The following is a 12,980-nucleotide window of genomic DNA, read 5'->3' as shown; positions in this document are numbered from 1 at the left end:
GCGGGTGCTCCCTACAGCCATCACGTCCTCCCACGCTGTCTCCTCAGCTGGATGCTTCCAGCGGTGGATATAACAGATATTAAATCAGGCCACAGGTTGACATGACCTAACACACCGCCCCTGAGTTTCCTGAAAGAAGAGTGATATCCTAATTGATTTTGTGAATTGTCAGTGGTGAGAGCTGGACTGACAACTGGAGACTGAGGGAAACTCCTTTCCCAGTGCCCTGCGCCTTGTGGCGTGGATGTCTGCAGCTCAGGGGCTTGTGGGGTTGGAAGAAGCTCTCTCTACCTCTGTCCGTTCTGTTTAGAGTTATGTTTAAGTTCAGAAGAGCGTGAATATGGTGCTGTTCTGAGTTTGCCCCATGCTACAAGGATCAGGTTTATGGAAGACAGGTGCGCATTTGGGTTTTGTTGTAGACAAATGTCCTGTTATCTCGTTCTGCTGAACTTGACTGCGGCAGCTGTCTGGCGTTTTCATTTTTGGTGTAGGACAGGGGACCACTGGTCAGTATCTAAGGTGCTTAACTGTTTCTTTTGTTGGACAGACACCTTCTCAGTGAGATACGCAATGAAAAGTTCCGCTTGTACAAATTGAAGATGTTGGCAAAAATAGAGACTTACCTTGTGTCGAACGGCTGCCGGAGGAAGTGAGTGCTACCTTTCATTTAGTGTTTTATGCGACTTCAGTCAGCCTCAGTGAGAGCTCTTGTGACCAGAAGGCTCCTTTTACTCCAAGTGTGTTGTTCTGTATTTAAACAGCAATACAAAGAAATAATGCCTTCAGCATTTTTATATTAATGCGTGCATCAAGTGTTGTTTATTTACTATTAAATAAATAAACTTCTCTTTCTTTAGAGGAATCAAGGCCAAATAATTGGCTCCCCGGTGAATTAATTAACAATACTGATTTCAACTCTGTTTTTTGCAAGGAATTTTATGTGTGAATTCTGTCTTTAATTTAATTCCCTGCGTTCCCTTGGGTAGAATCATCCTGTCTCATTTTGAAGACAAGCAGCTTCGAAAGGTCTCCGGCATCACGGGCACAGAAGAATGCTGCGATAATTGCAGGTCCAGGTAAGCTTTCTTCCCTAAAGACAGATGCGGGAGCTCCTGTTCTCTCAGGCTGACTACAAGGCAAATTGTCTGAAAGAATTGACTCTTAATGTGTCCTATTTTTGCAGCTGGTGTGAGTAGAAGCACCTTCCTTGCTCTTATACACTTTCCCTGGAGTTACAACAAGTGATTCCTTGTTTTGCTCATAGCCTGATGCTTCCTGATCAAAGACAAGGTGTTTCTGTTGTTGCTTTCTGCAAAGATGTTATTGATTCAGCTACGTTTGCTTCATGCTCAAGGGCTAAGAGATGGTTGTCTGGCTTCTGCTAAAACTGATCAATAAGATAATTTTGTGAAATCATAATTTGTTGTGCTGGTCAAGAGCCACATAGTGAAATTGTGGTGCAGAACTGGCATCCCCTGGAATAGATCATGCTTCATCTCCTCCTTTGAAGTGATTTGTGCCAGTGGTTTTTATAAGGTCTCCCCATCGCAGCTCCATGCAATAACCTAGAAAATCGTTATGGGGTTGCGCTTTCTCTTTGCGTTTTTTTCCCTTTGAGTGTTTATTTGACAAAAAAAAACGACAAAAGCCCCTGCTATTAGGTACAACTGAAGAAATGTGTTGGATGCCTAAAGCAGACCAGATATTCAAATAGTAAATTCAGGAGATGGCAGAGACAATGCGGTATCACACCGAGCACTGTCAAGAATGGCCAGCGTTGCGTTGTGCAGCTGTCATAACCACATGCGATTTGGACTTTAGCCTGGTCTCATGTTAATATCAATAACTTAGTGTATTTTATTTAACTCCCGCTTGCTAAGCAGCGTTTGAAAGAATCACAGAATCGACTGGGTTGGAAAAGCCCTCAGAGATCATCCAGTCCAAGCCTTGGTCCAACTCCAGTCCGTTTACTAGATCATGGCACTAAGTGCCATGTCCAATCTCAGCTTAAAAACCTCCAGGGCCGGTGAGTCCAGCACCTCCCTGGGCAGCCATTCCAATGCCTGACCACTCTCTCTGCAAAGAATTGCTTTCTAATCTCCAGCCTCAATTTCCCCTGGCAGAGCTGAAGCCCATGGCCCCTTGTCCTATTGCTGACTGCCTGGGAGAAGAGAGCAAAGGGTGAGGGCACTTCTATTTCTATGTGTTCAACTTGGTTTGCTTTGTGCCTTGCAGAGCTGCTGGTTTTGCAGCCCCCAGCGACTCGGAGGGCGGTTTGCAGGACTTCGGGAAGCAGGCGCATCAGCTGCTGTTAGCGGTGAGCGCCCTGGAGGAGAAGTTCGGAACCAGAGTTCCCATCTTGTTTCTCCGAGGATCTGTAAGTGCAAGTAAAAATGTTTTTGAATGTGTTCTGAGAGTGGAGGGACTGTTAGTGTTCATCTTAATTGATTTACTGAACAATACATTCACACAGATGTATATTCAGTACCAAGTGGGGGGTTTTTGCATAAATATATTCTGAAAGGAATAGCCTTTTCAGCATGAAGAATACACTGATTTGCTTGGTAATCCATTGGTTTATGTTTGAATAAAGTAAACGATGGCGTGTGTTCTGGCTTTGCTGCTGGCTGACTTGGAGTGAGACAGCAAGCAGGACAGTGGAGTGAATATAAATGTGAATGTCGATTCATATGTGTCTTCATATATGTGCATTTGAAATACTAGGGGAAAAACACATTGGAAATACAGGAATAAGAACAGAATCACTTATGTTTACAATCTAGGAAAACCCTCACCTGGAGCACTTGATCAAACGGTGAATGGTATCCCTCTTTTCCTTTCAGTAAGAAGGTTGCTAATAGTCACACAAGTGTGTGTCTAAGGGAGAAATACATTGTTAAGGATTTTAAGGTAGTCTTGATTGTTAATTTATTAAACATCACTGGGAGAATTGAAGATCATGTCATATTTTTACTGCAAATACAGAATAATATTTTGGTGCCTATGCAAATACTTGTATCTTTCCCCAGTGGAGGGAGATTGAGCAGCTGTACAAATAACAGCGTTTGAAGCCTCAATCCTCTGTGACTTCAGATTCTAGCAATAAATTGCAAGTTCTTTCTAAGGTGCTCTCAGCTACCAGCGCTTGATTCGCTCTTAAGGTCCCTGATTCAGAGAAGTCATTGACCTTACAGGTTTATTCCAAGAGTTTCTCTCCTTGTGAAAGGGGCTCGAGCCCATTGTGGGGAGGGGAGCGCAGAGAACCCATCAGACAGGACCTCATCTGCTTTTTTTAGTCTTGAACCATTGGTGAGAGATGAGTAAATCAGCATCTTCTAAAAACAAGAATGAAATACTTTTTTATTTTACAAAAGCAAGCAGAAAGCACTTAGCAATGAGGGAGGAGTAGAGGAGACACTGCGGTGAGCTTGCTTTTGGCCTTTACCCATCCTGGGATTTAAAGAGGCCTTATGCTCTTTAATTAAAACCAGAAAGGGTAACTGCTTCTGTTGGAACTCCTGCAATGTCAAATGGACCGAACTGACGGAATATGCCTGCAGTAGATGGCACGGCTGCTGGGGATGGCCTGGGTTTGTGCGGGGTCTTGCCGTGTAATAGAACTCTGATCTCATCCCAGCCTCAGCAGAAAGCGCAGGGTTGGCTTAATAGAGGCTAAACTGCTCTTCAGGTGACGTGAGCAAGGCAACAGCCATGGTTTATCGTTGAGCTGTGGTTATCGTGCTGGATATTATGTAAAACTGTATTAGATACTTTGGCTTCTGACTCTAGAGAGAAGTTCTTGTGTGGCGAAATGTTCCTGAGGACGTGCTCCTGTTATCTGAGGTTTTTGGTTTATCGGTTGTATTGGAGATTCCCTTCCAGAAGGACTGGAGAGGCCTGACCAGTCCGTCCGTCGTTTCAGAGCTCTCAGCGGCTGCCGGAGCGGTTCCGCCGGCACCCCCTCTTCGGCAGCGGCAGGGGCTGGCCCGAGAGCTGGTGGAGGCTGCTCAGCCAGCAGCTGATACTGGAAGGGTTCCTCAAAGAAGTCTCTGGCTGGAGCAAGTTTGCAACCACGTGTGCGCTTACCCAGAAGGTACGTGTTGGTGTGAAACTGCTCCTCAAAGATTTCCGAGTCATCTACAGCTAAGCCGTATGGTTTATTTATTACAGGGTAGAAATTGGCTGTTAAAAGCTGGATCTGACTCAAATCCAAGTCTTCTATTGCAGTCCAGCGAAGACCTTAATCTGCAGAAGCCTCCTAGAAGGTAATTATAGTGCATTTCTTCCCTTGAGTGTATTTTTTATTAATTTAACATCTGCTGCCCAGTGTCTGAAGGTGGCTGGGGTGGACAGGACATTTCTACACTTGATTTTTTTTCTAGCCAAAGCTTTCCTTCAGGTGGTGTTATAATAATTTAAAAAAGCCAGTGGGAGTGCTGGGATGGGCACCTCTTGACTGCTGGTGTGTGAGGTGACCTGCTGCCTCCAGCTTCCGTCTGGCGGTGCTTCATCACCGAGGTCTTTGCTGGAGCTCATTGAGCAGTTGAGTGATGTAGGAAGGTTACTGGGGAGATGTGTTGGAAAAATCCCTTCCTGGCCTCCGCAGCTAAAACTGGTCGGACAGTGTGTGTCCATCAGTGGTTCTGGGTAGCATGGAAGTGTGTTGTGGAAATGCATCCTCCTGGATGAAGTTGTCAGCTGAATACAAGAACTATTAGAGGAAAATCCATCGAGACTTATTTCTTTCTAATGCTGATGAGTTAAGTGTGACACTGGGAATAGAGCAGCTAGTGACTTGTCTTCCCAATTGTGCATTTGGCCTACTTTTTATTAAAACTTAGGCATTTCTGTTTCACAGTCTTTAATTGTAATAAGAATTGGTTCAACACAGTTTATAGCTCCAAGAAAATAACTTGAGTTTCGCTTGCAATCTTTTGCTTCTGGTTCTATTTAATGAAGGGTGTGGGGTTGACCTGAACACACCATCATTCTGCTCATTCCTTTTGAGGTGAAAGATGAACTAGAGGTTGTGGAGGCTTCAGCATGGCAAGAAATAATACCACAGGAAAGCTTTTTGGTCTTGGCCTTTGGATACCTGCTCTGATGTCTAGATTGACAATACCTGATATACTTATTTTTTTAGTTACACGAAGTACTATATATATATTTTGCCTTCTAGTGTTGTGCTGTTGTGGCTCTTGCAGCTGCTGTCTACAGGTATTCTAGAATAAAAAAGATATTGCTTAGTATCAATGAGCAGCAGTGAAAGCTGGATGCTCAGTGCAAACCTGAAAGCTTGTAGTTGATTTTCTTCAGAAATGGCATCTTTAAAATTGTTTAAGCAACGTTGTCACAAAAATTCCTCTTTTATCACCAATATACTTGTTTTCTGTAATACAAGAGCCTTGTTCCTTGTTCAGGTTTTGGTATTGACAGGCTTTGAGGTCCTCATGGTTTTCACCAGGAATGATGATTCTAATAAAAAAGAACAACTATTGCTAAAGATATCCTTGTAGCAAGTTCAGTTTGCTTAGCAGGATGTTAGTTTTTTGAGAATGTACAGATGGCTGTGGGTTAAGATGTGATGACTTTGCTTGCAGCGGCAGAGCTTTCCCCGCGCTCTCGACGCAGCGCTCCCTGGACACCAAGGGCTCTCCAGTCAAGCAGGTGGGTACCAGAACAGCCCCTCTGATTGCTTTTCAAACATACATCTTGCAAGTGTATCGTGGTGTCACAAATGTTTTGCTGCTCATGGCAAATTGGATGGAGAGACTGATAAATCAGCATTTGTTTTTTTATTTCTTACAGCTGTCTCTGTTTGAAATGTTTTCATGTGAGGGGAAAGGTAAAAGTCCTTCAAGAAGCAATAACACGCTTAACAGGTACAGTATTCTAAATTAAAACAGGATTGCCTGATTTTGACTGTTAATAGGATACTGTTTGTAGGATGACCCTTAAAACCATCATTCCTTTGCAAAGTGGCCATAAAAATCTTTAATATATTACACAATGAAAAGGTATTAAAACGGCTGTACACTGCATTGTATTTCAAAACATTGAACTATTACAGCATTGAGCAGGCTTTGTGGAATCTGGCCAGTTGCATTAACATTCAGTACACTTAATGTGTCACAGGCAGAGAAAGCTTCAATAGCTGAGGTACAAACTTTCTCACTGGTGTTACTTCAAGTTCAATAGCTTATCTGCTAACAGATTGTGGTATAATCATAGCAGTCTAATCAGAGGTAAATGTTTCTCCTTAGGGTTCCAGAGCACTTGCAGGTGAAGTCTTCTCCTTTGAAGCCCCCAGAATCTGCTGTTTCATGCCGAGAAAAAGAACTAGAGGTAAGTTATTGGGAGAAGGAGGATATCTAACTGCAGCCCCCGATCCTCCTGGGGTGCAGCAGCTGGCTTGGGAAGCTCTCAATAGCACAAACATCTTTGGAAGAGGAGCCCTAGAAGAGAATTTCAAGGTGTTAAGCTGAATTAATGGATCACAGGCTCTTTGTATGTTAGTAGAAAGACAAGGGAAGCTACAACTTTCCCTCATGTATTAATTATACCTGTGTGAGGTTAATTATGAGAACTGGGTGTTCTCCTTCACAGACTGCTCTGTATGGCAAGCTGCTGACTGCTAGACAGAAGGTAGCTAATGAGAAGGAAATTCCTCCAGCTGTCTTGGCAACCAATAAGATCCTGGTGGACATGGCCCGAATAAGGTAAATCCAGCATGCGGATGTGTTGTGCAAACTGAAGAGCTGAGTCGCAAACCCATGTTCTGCTGTTCTTGGCTGAGTGTGGCTTGTTGGGAGAGGAGCTGCTCTTTTCCTGAGGATCTTTGTTTGCACTGACTGCTGTAAGTTAGATAGTTACTGACATCAGACTTGCTTCTTCATTCTGTTTTTGATTAAAAAGCCCCAAATGCCAAATCTGCATGTGTCTGTAACCAAACCTCCTGTCAGGCTGACCAGTCACAGGGGGAAGGTGTATGTTTTCTACTCATCTTTACCTTTCCAACTTCTCTCCAGTGTGTTCTGGTCACTTTAGCGTGCCCTTACCTGAGAAGGGTCAGCTAGGCGTCAGGAGCTGTCCCTCACCCTGCATGACCAGCTCTGTAGCATAAAAGAGTAAAAACAATTTACTGTTACATAAATATTGAAAGGAGGTAGAGGGGAAAAAACCACTTTTGTCATTGTGAACGTTTTGTGGGGCAGCTCAGTGTAATGCATCTCACGTGCCTTCCCCAGCTACTAGAAGCCATTAGGTAATGCTACTTTTGGAATGTATATGTTGCTATAGACGATATCTGTGTTTATGTGCTCTTGGCAGATTAAATAAATACAGACATGGTTAACTGACCCTCTGAAGTATTAAACAGAAAACATGAAGCTTTTGCTGTGGTCAAGCTTCATGGTACAAAAGGGCGAACACTGAACTTTATTAGTTGTAGACATGATGATGGCACAGGAAAGAAGTCAAGTAATGACTGGTAGAGCTGTGGTGCCATCACGTGTCATTCACAGACACACAGTGTTTCAACGGCTTTTGTTATTCATCCCAAACCAGGCCTACGACTGTTGAGAACGTGAAGAGAATTGATGGTGTATCTGAAGCAAAATCCACCATGCTGGTCCCTCTCCTGGCTGAGATTAGGGATTTCTGCCAAGCAAATGGTTTGCAGGTACGATTTACTGAAGTGTCGTCTGTTGTTGAGAGCTTGTAGCTGGTTGCCGTGATTTGGGGTTGGAGGCCAAAGGGAGAATTTATGTTTCTTCTCCATGATTGATTGTCTCTGAGGGCAGGGCTTTGATTCCTCAGAGTTTCTTCTGAGGAAAGGGAGCTTAGATTTCCAGCAGTTGGACATACTCCTGCTTCAGCTGCATTTCTTTTCAGAGTCGATGTTCTTTTGTCAAAGACTCTCTGTAGAATGGCTGCTCATGGGTTGCTGTGGCAATAGACAGCAGCAAGGAGGGGCCGCGGTGCAGAGGGCTGGTGCAACTAGGAAGCAGTTTTGCTTTCAGGGTCTTAATTTCTATGTGAATCTACAGTTAAAGGGATTTATCTAGCCTGTCAGGCAGGTAGAGCAGCAACAGTTTGCTGTAATCCTTGAGATGACTCTGAGTCATTTTGTTTCACAGAAAGCTATTACGATCTAGGATTGGAAACCAAAAGCATTCCTGTTTTTCAAGAAATCTGTGAGCAAAAGATTACAATAAATGGAGGATTTTCCCATACTAAAGAGTAGGCAGAATGCCAGTTTGTTCTGATGGAATATTTTCATGTGTAGTGAGCAACAAGCACGAAGTTGTGTTGACCTGGACTCTGGTTTTGTGGGGCAGTTTTTTTGCAAGCCCTTTGGGTCAACCCCGTGCTTGTTTTAATGAGATGGGAGCGTGTGAGTTTTCATTCAGATTCCTGCTTTGCTTTGTTTTTTTGAGGAACACAGATTCTAGGGCGGAAATCAACCTCTTCAGAGATGAATAACCCCATTGCTGCTTTTTCAGAGAACTCCAGATAATGGGAGGATGATCCATTGGTTGTTACTTCTAAATCCACTTTATCTCTCTTAGCCGGACACATTCCCCCCGTCTGGATCTAAAGATGAGAACGCAGCATCTCCCTGGCGGCAGACTAGAGCCCTCTCTCCCTCAGAGCAGGTCACCTACGTCCTGTTCCAAGAGAAGAACCTCTCGGTGGTGAGCTCTGCCTTTCCCTGAATAAAAACTAATGGCCGGGGGGGTGTTGGATCTGTAGGTGGGGATTTACAAGCCTCTGGAATCCTCTGCCTGCTGCTGGGAGGGGTTGCTTTAAAACCCTGGAGCTCTGTCTTTCCTGGTGAACAGTAGCTCATCCAGCTTCCCTCTCTGGGCCTGTACAACTGACAAACTGGGCTGGCTGGGTGCAGTGAGACAAGGCCTGTGTAATTTGGCAGGGCATGGGGCAGATATGTTGCTGTTTGATTCACTTAGGAGATGTGAAAATAAGGGGTAACTTTTTTGATGCTGTTATGCGTGTTCTGCATTGATGTTACCAATTGAACGTGGTGCTGGAAGGTCAGGTGCATTGCAGCTCCTGAGCAGGAGACATCTGAGGCTTGGACACCAATCTCCTGAAGTAGGAGCTGGGTTGGTCCTGGTTTAACTGTGAGGCAAGAGCATATGTTTCCTTTGTGATAGAAATGGGGAGCTTTGCTGTGCTGCTGTGTGGCAGTATTCCCCAGTTACTGTTTGGGAATGGGAGGTTGCCAGGTTTTGAGCTCTTGGTTGTATTTCAGACACTCCTGCCATCTCAGTTCCTTCTGCCTGTGCTTCCCTAGAGCACCATCAGCGAGACGAGGTCTCTGCCCGTTTCGGAGGTCGGCATGCATCTGTTCCAAGCGCTGAAAGCTGGCTGCCCGCTGGACCTGCAGCGCGCAGGTTTGACTCCCCACATTCAGCAGATGGTTTCTGACGTTATCCGTAATCCTCCCATCGACTCGGGTGAGCATCGCAGCCCTGACCTGAGGCTTCTCATGGTAGTGGTGTGTGGGTAAAGGGAACAGCAACCCTGACAGCTCTGCGGCTGCTTTAGGTAGATCCAGTTATTTCTGTAAGCCTGGCTGTGTGAGGCAGGGCCTGGCCATGCCGAGGTCATTGCTTTCCTCTCAGGCTTATGTTTTATTAATAAAATAAGGCCATTGTGATTCAGTAAAGAGCAAAAGGGAGTAGGACTTTATAGATCCTGCCACTATATTGTTGAAAAGATTCAGGTATCATTCTTAAGCCTGTGTTTACTCAAGTTTAAAAAAAATCAGCCTGGCAAAGTCTTCCCTTAAGTACTGGGATCTACAGCAAATATGCTGAGTAAGAGCTGTAGCATTTCCCCGGTGACTCTTCTCTGCTGGGTATTTATTTGTTCATGGTGAGGAGGCAGAATAGTGCAGGAGAAGGATTTTTTCCTCCTATTCACGTGGTGCCGTGGGCTGGTTCAGAGGTGAAGAGAACCATGAACAGACTGGTGGCTCCGAGAACGAGTGACCTGAAGTTCAGTCTTGGCCTAGTAGCTTGGTAACTTAATTTTCCGACTTGTTTGCTTTGCTACTCTTGTCCTGTTGTGGATTAGTGCATCTGCTCAGCAGCAGTTCCAGGCCCAGGCAGACTGTTTGCTCTCTGGAAGTTCCTGCTCTGCCGGTTTCTGCAGCAGCACGGCAGAAAGCAGGCGGCTTTTCAGCCTGAGCTGCCTCGAGAAAATGGTCCATGGCACCAGTGAGAGGCAGGCAATTCTGATGTTATTTAGCCTGAATATCTGAGGACAGCAAGATTGAGTGTGAATGAGGTGGGGATTTATCCTGTCAGCCTGTTATGTTTTCCTATGAATAGACCCCTGTGGTGTCTTACTTTTTAACCTTTACCTTAATCTATCCTGTGCTTTAATGAGGGGCAACTGATGTCTTATAGAATGTAAGAAAGCTGAATACTGAGCAAGAGGACTTAAAAAAATACTTTATTTATATTTTTCCAAGACACCACCAAAATTCAAGCAATTAGAAAGCTTGTTCCTGCAAATATCGACCTGTATCTCATCAGGATGACCATTGTGCTATTGGAGAAAGAAAACAGAAATAAGTCTCGGGATGGCTCAAGTGTCAAAAAGAAGTTGGTGTGGTCAGATGGGCAGCAGGAAAAAACAGGAGCAGATCAAGCAAGCAAGGAAGATGCCTCATGGAATGAAACAAAGGTGAGTAAAAGATGTAAAAAGCAGGTTTTGTGGCAATGTTTCATTTTTGTAGGAGCATACTGAAAGATCTTTCATGACATTGCAGTTTCCAGTGGTGTCTAGTGTTTCTTGTCTTCCCGGTCCACCTTTCCCTCAGCTTGGAGTGGGTCTGTGCCTCCCTCTGCTCGGAGGGGGATGCTCAGAGAGAAGCCCCTGCGCAGCCTGGCTGTGCTCCGTTCAATGCATCCCTGCAGCTCATCTGTGGGAGGCTCTGCCTGTCTGCCCCTGGGGGTGGACCCACCGCTGCAGGACCATCACAACTGTGCTTTAGTAGTGGCCTCAGAGTAGGGTTGAAGATCTTCTGCTGTCCAGCCCTTTGGGAAGTGGTCCCTGGTAAAATCCTGGATTTACAGTATATGTGACAGTGCAGGAAACAGCTCAAATTCTAAGTTCTCCCCAGTTGCTTTAACTTTGGCTCAAACAACTCTTCAAGCCTTGCCATTTTGCTGAGTTGGTGGTGGCTTCCATCCCTACGTATTCTCTGGTTTTGCAGTATGTGTCTGAGCCGCCTTGTCCCTGAAGTTGATCATCTGGCAGTCCAATTGCATGAGCTCTGATTACAATTCTCTTTTCTGCTGCTGTTAGCTGCTGGAATAAATAAGGAGTGACATGCTACTAGAAATTAGGTAACTCTTAAATGAGTAGACTGCAGATTCAGAAGCTAATCCAAATAGTCATCATTGGCTTTACCCTCAGAAGGTACACTGGTTCCAACAACTCCCTGTAGCAGACAGCTTTTAAGACCGCTAATGAATGTTCGTGGCTTTTAACAACCTCACGTTTCCATTGTTTTTACAGGGTAATTCAATCCATCCAGCGTTGCAGGAAGGAGCTGAGAAAATGCATCTGCAAAAGGGGCCTTCAGCTTTGGTAAGCAGCTGTTCCGACTGCAATAAAGCATGGGGTAACCTCGTTAACGAGGCTGTTGGTAATACTGAGATGTCACTGATCCGCAAGTCTAGGCTTGGTTGTTCCAACCTATAGCCAGTAGGCATTAAATAGAAATTACAAATTAATTCCTCTGTGCCCACTACTTAACTTTTAACTGACAGCTTTGCTGTAAAAACACACTTGGAAACACAGCATTTAGGAGCCAGAAGCAAGGATTTGAAGTTCTCAGAGCCTCTGGGGTGAAGTATTTTCTATTAAAAAAAAAAAAAAGCCAGAGTACTGGTTCCATTGTGCTTGAAATGGATGCATTTCACCACAAAGAAAAAAAATCAAAAGTAAAATGGATAAGAAACAGTGATCTCATTGAGCAGTGATGTTGGAGCTCCATCAATACAGGCTAATTTACTGAGGGGGAGAAAAACAACCTCCACACAGAGGGTTCCTGCTCAGTCAGGTCTGTGCAGGTGTCAATGCTGTGGTAGATCTAACCGCTGCTTCCCTCCGGTCCTGTGCAGTCACAGTCTCTACTGTATCGTTTTCAGAGGCTGTTTGGCTGCCTTTGCTCTTGGAGATACAGGGTTGGGCGAGTTTGGATGCTGGTGGCATCAAGGATCTCTATATTTATAGAAACACAAGCTGTGAGTTTATATACAGTTTATATACACATTTTGTGTCTGACAGTACTTCTTGCTGTACCACCTGCTGCAGTTTGCAGCTGGATATTTATATGAGGGTGAAACACAATGCACACCAGTGGTTACTCGTGGTGTAGGCAGCTGATCCACGTCCCTGAAGCGAAGGCAGGTGTGACTTACACAGCACCTGTCTTACCATGGTACAGAAGGATCTGCTTGCTTGCTGGTGTGTTCTGTCACTGGTCACACAGCGGGGCTGCAGTTCTAGTTGTGGTGACAGCTGTGTATGTGTCAATGCTTTCTTCTTTCTATGTTGTTTAAATCATTTATTTTTCTTCTTCCAGAGCTCGCATCCCCCTTGTAAAAGAAAGGTACCAGCGTGGTTTGGAACCACAGCAGTGTCTGTTGCACCCCCCGCCCAGACCAAGAAACCCAAAGCCGACACAAGAAAAGGCATTTTTAACTGAACACAGAACCCCAGATTGATTTTACTCATCTTTCTACTCTCAGAAGCCTTATTTCTTCTTTGCTCATGCTGCCTCTCACCTTCCTTGAGAAGAGGGAGATTCTAACCTAGCAGCAGATTAATTACTTTTCACTGTGTGAAATTTATTACTATTACAAAATAAAGCTAAACTACTTCTAAGAAAATAGCGAGTGTTGGGCCGGGTTTGGAGGCTTAGGCCTGCGGGCCGGTTG

General features: G+C 44.6%; 1 protein-coding gene across 16 annotated transcripts in view; it reads left to right on the top strand.

The window, feature by feature from the left end:
* The window catches only part of WRN (WRN RecQ like helicase), a 37,025-nt gene extending 24,093 nt beyond the window's left edge, over nt 1–12,932 (top strand). For 8 of the 16 annotated variants that reach the window (XM_065062443.1, XM_065062442.1, XM_065062441.1 and 5 more), the window contains 15 exons: nt 548–649; nt 987–1,076; nt 2,236–2,377; nt 3,923–4,093; nt 4,171–4,265; nt 5,601–5,667; nt 5,809–5,882; nt 6,264–6,345; nt 6,607–6,719; nt 7,567–7,681; nt 8,571–8,696; nt 9,317–9,479; nt 10,502–10,716; nt 11,554–11,625; nt 12,189–12,543. In XM_065062443.1, the coding sequence (XP_064918515.1) occupies nt 548–649; nt 987–1,076; nt 2,236–2,377; nt 3,923–4,093; nt 4,171–4,265; nt 5,601–5,667; nt 5,809–5,882; nt 6,264–6,345; nt 6,607–6,719; nt 7,567–7,681; nt 8,571–8,696; nt 9,317–9,479; nt 10,502–10,716; nt 11,554–11,625; nt 12,189–12,377 (1,816 nt within the window). In that variant the 3' untranslated portion in view covers nt 12,378–12,543. Of the gene's footprint in view, nt 1–547; nt 650–986; nt 1,077–2,235; nt 2,378–3,922; nt 4,094–4,170; nt 4,266–5,600; nt 5,668–5,808; nt 5,883–6,263; nt 6,346–6,606; nt 6,720–7,566; nt 7,682–8,570; nt 8,697–9,274; nt 9,480–10,501; nt 10,717–11,553; nt 11,626–12,188; nt 12,544–12,625 lie in introns of those variants that run through there. The other 8 variants (XM_065062446.1, XM_065062445.1, XM_065062444.1 and 5 more) reach the window with 2 other exon arrangements.
* The last annotated feature ends 48 nt before the right edge of the window (nt 12,933–12,980 follow it).

Source organism: Columba livia, chromosome 4 (assembly GCF_036013475.1).
Source record: "Columba livia isolate bColLiv1 breed racing homer chromosome 4, bColLiv1.pat.W.v2, whole genome shotgun sequence".
Taxonomy (NCBI): Eukaryota; Metazoa; Chordata; class Aves; order Columbiformes; family Columbidae; genus Columba; species Columba livia.
The sequence above is the reverse complement of the archived record's forward strand: the minus strand, read 5'-3'. Positions and strand labels throughout refer to the sequence as shown.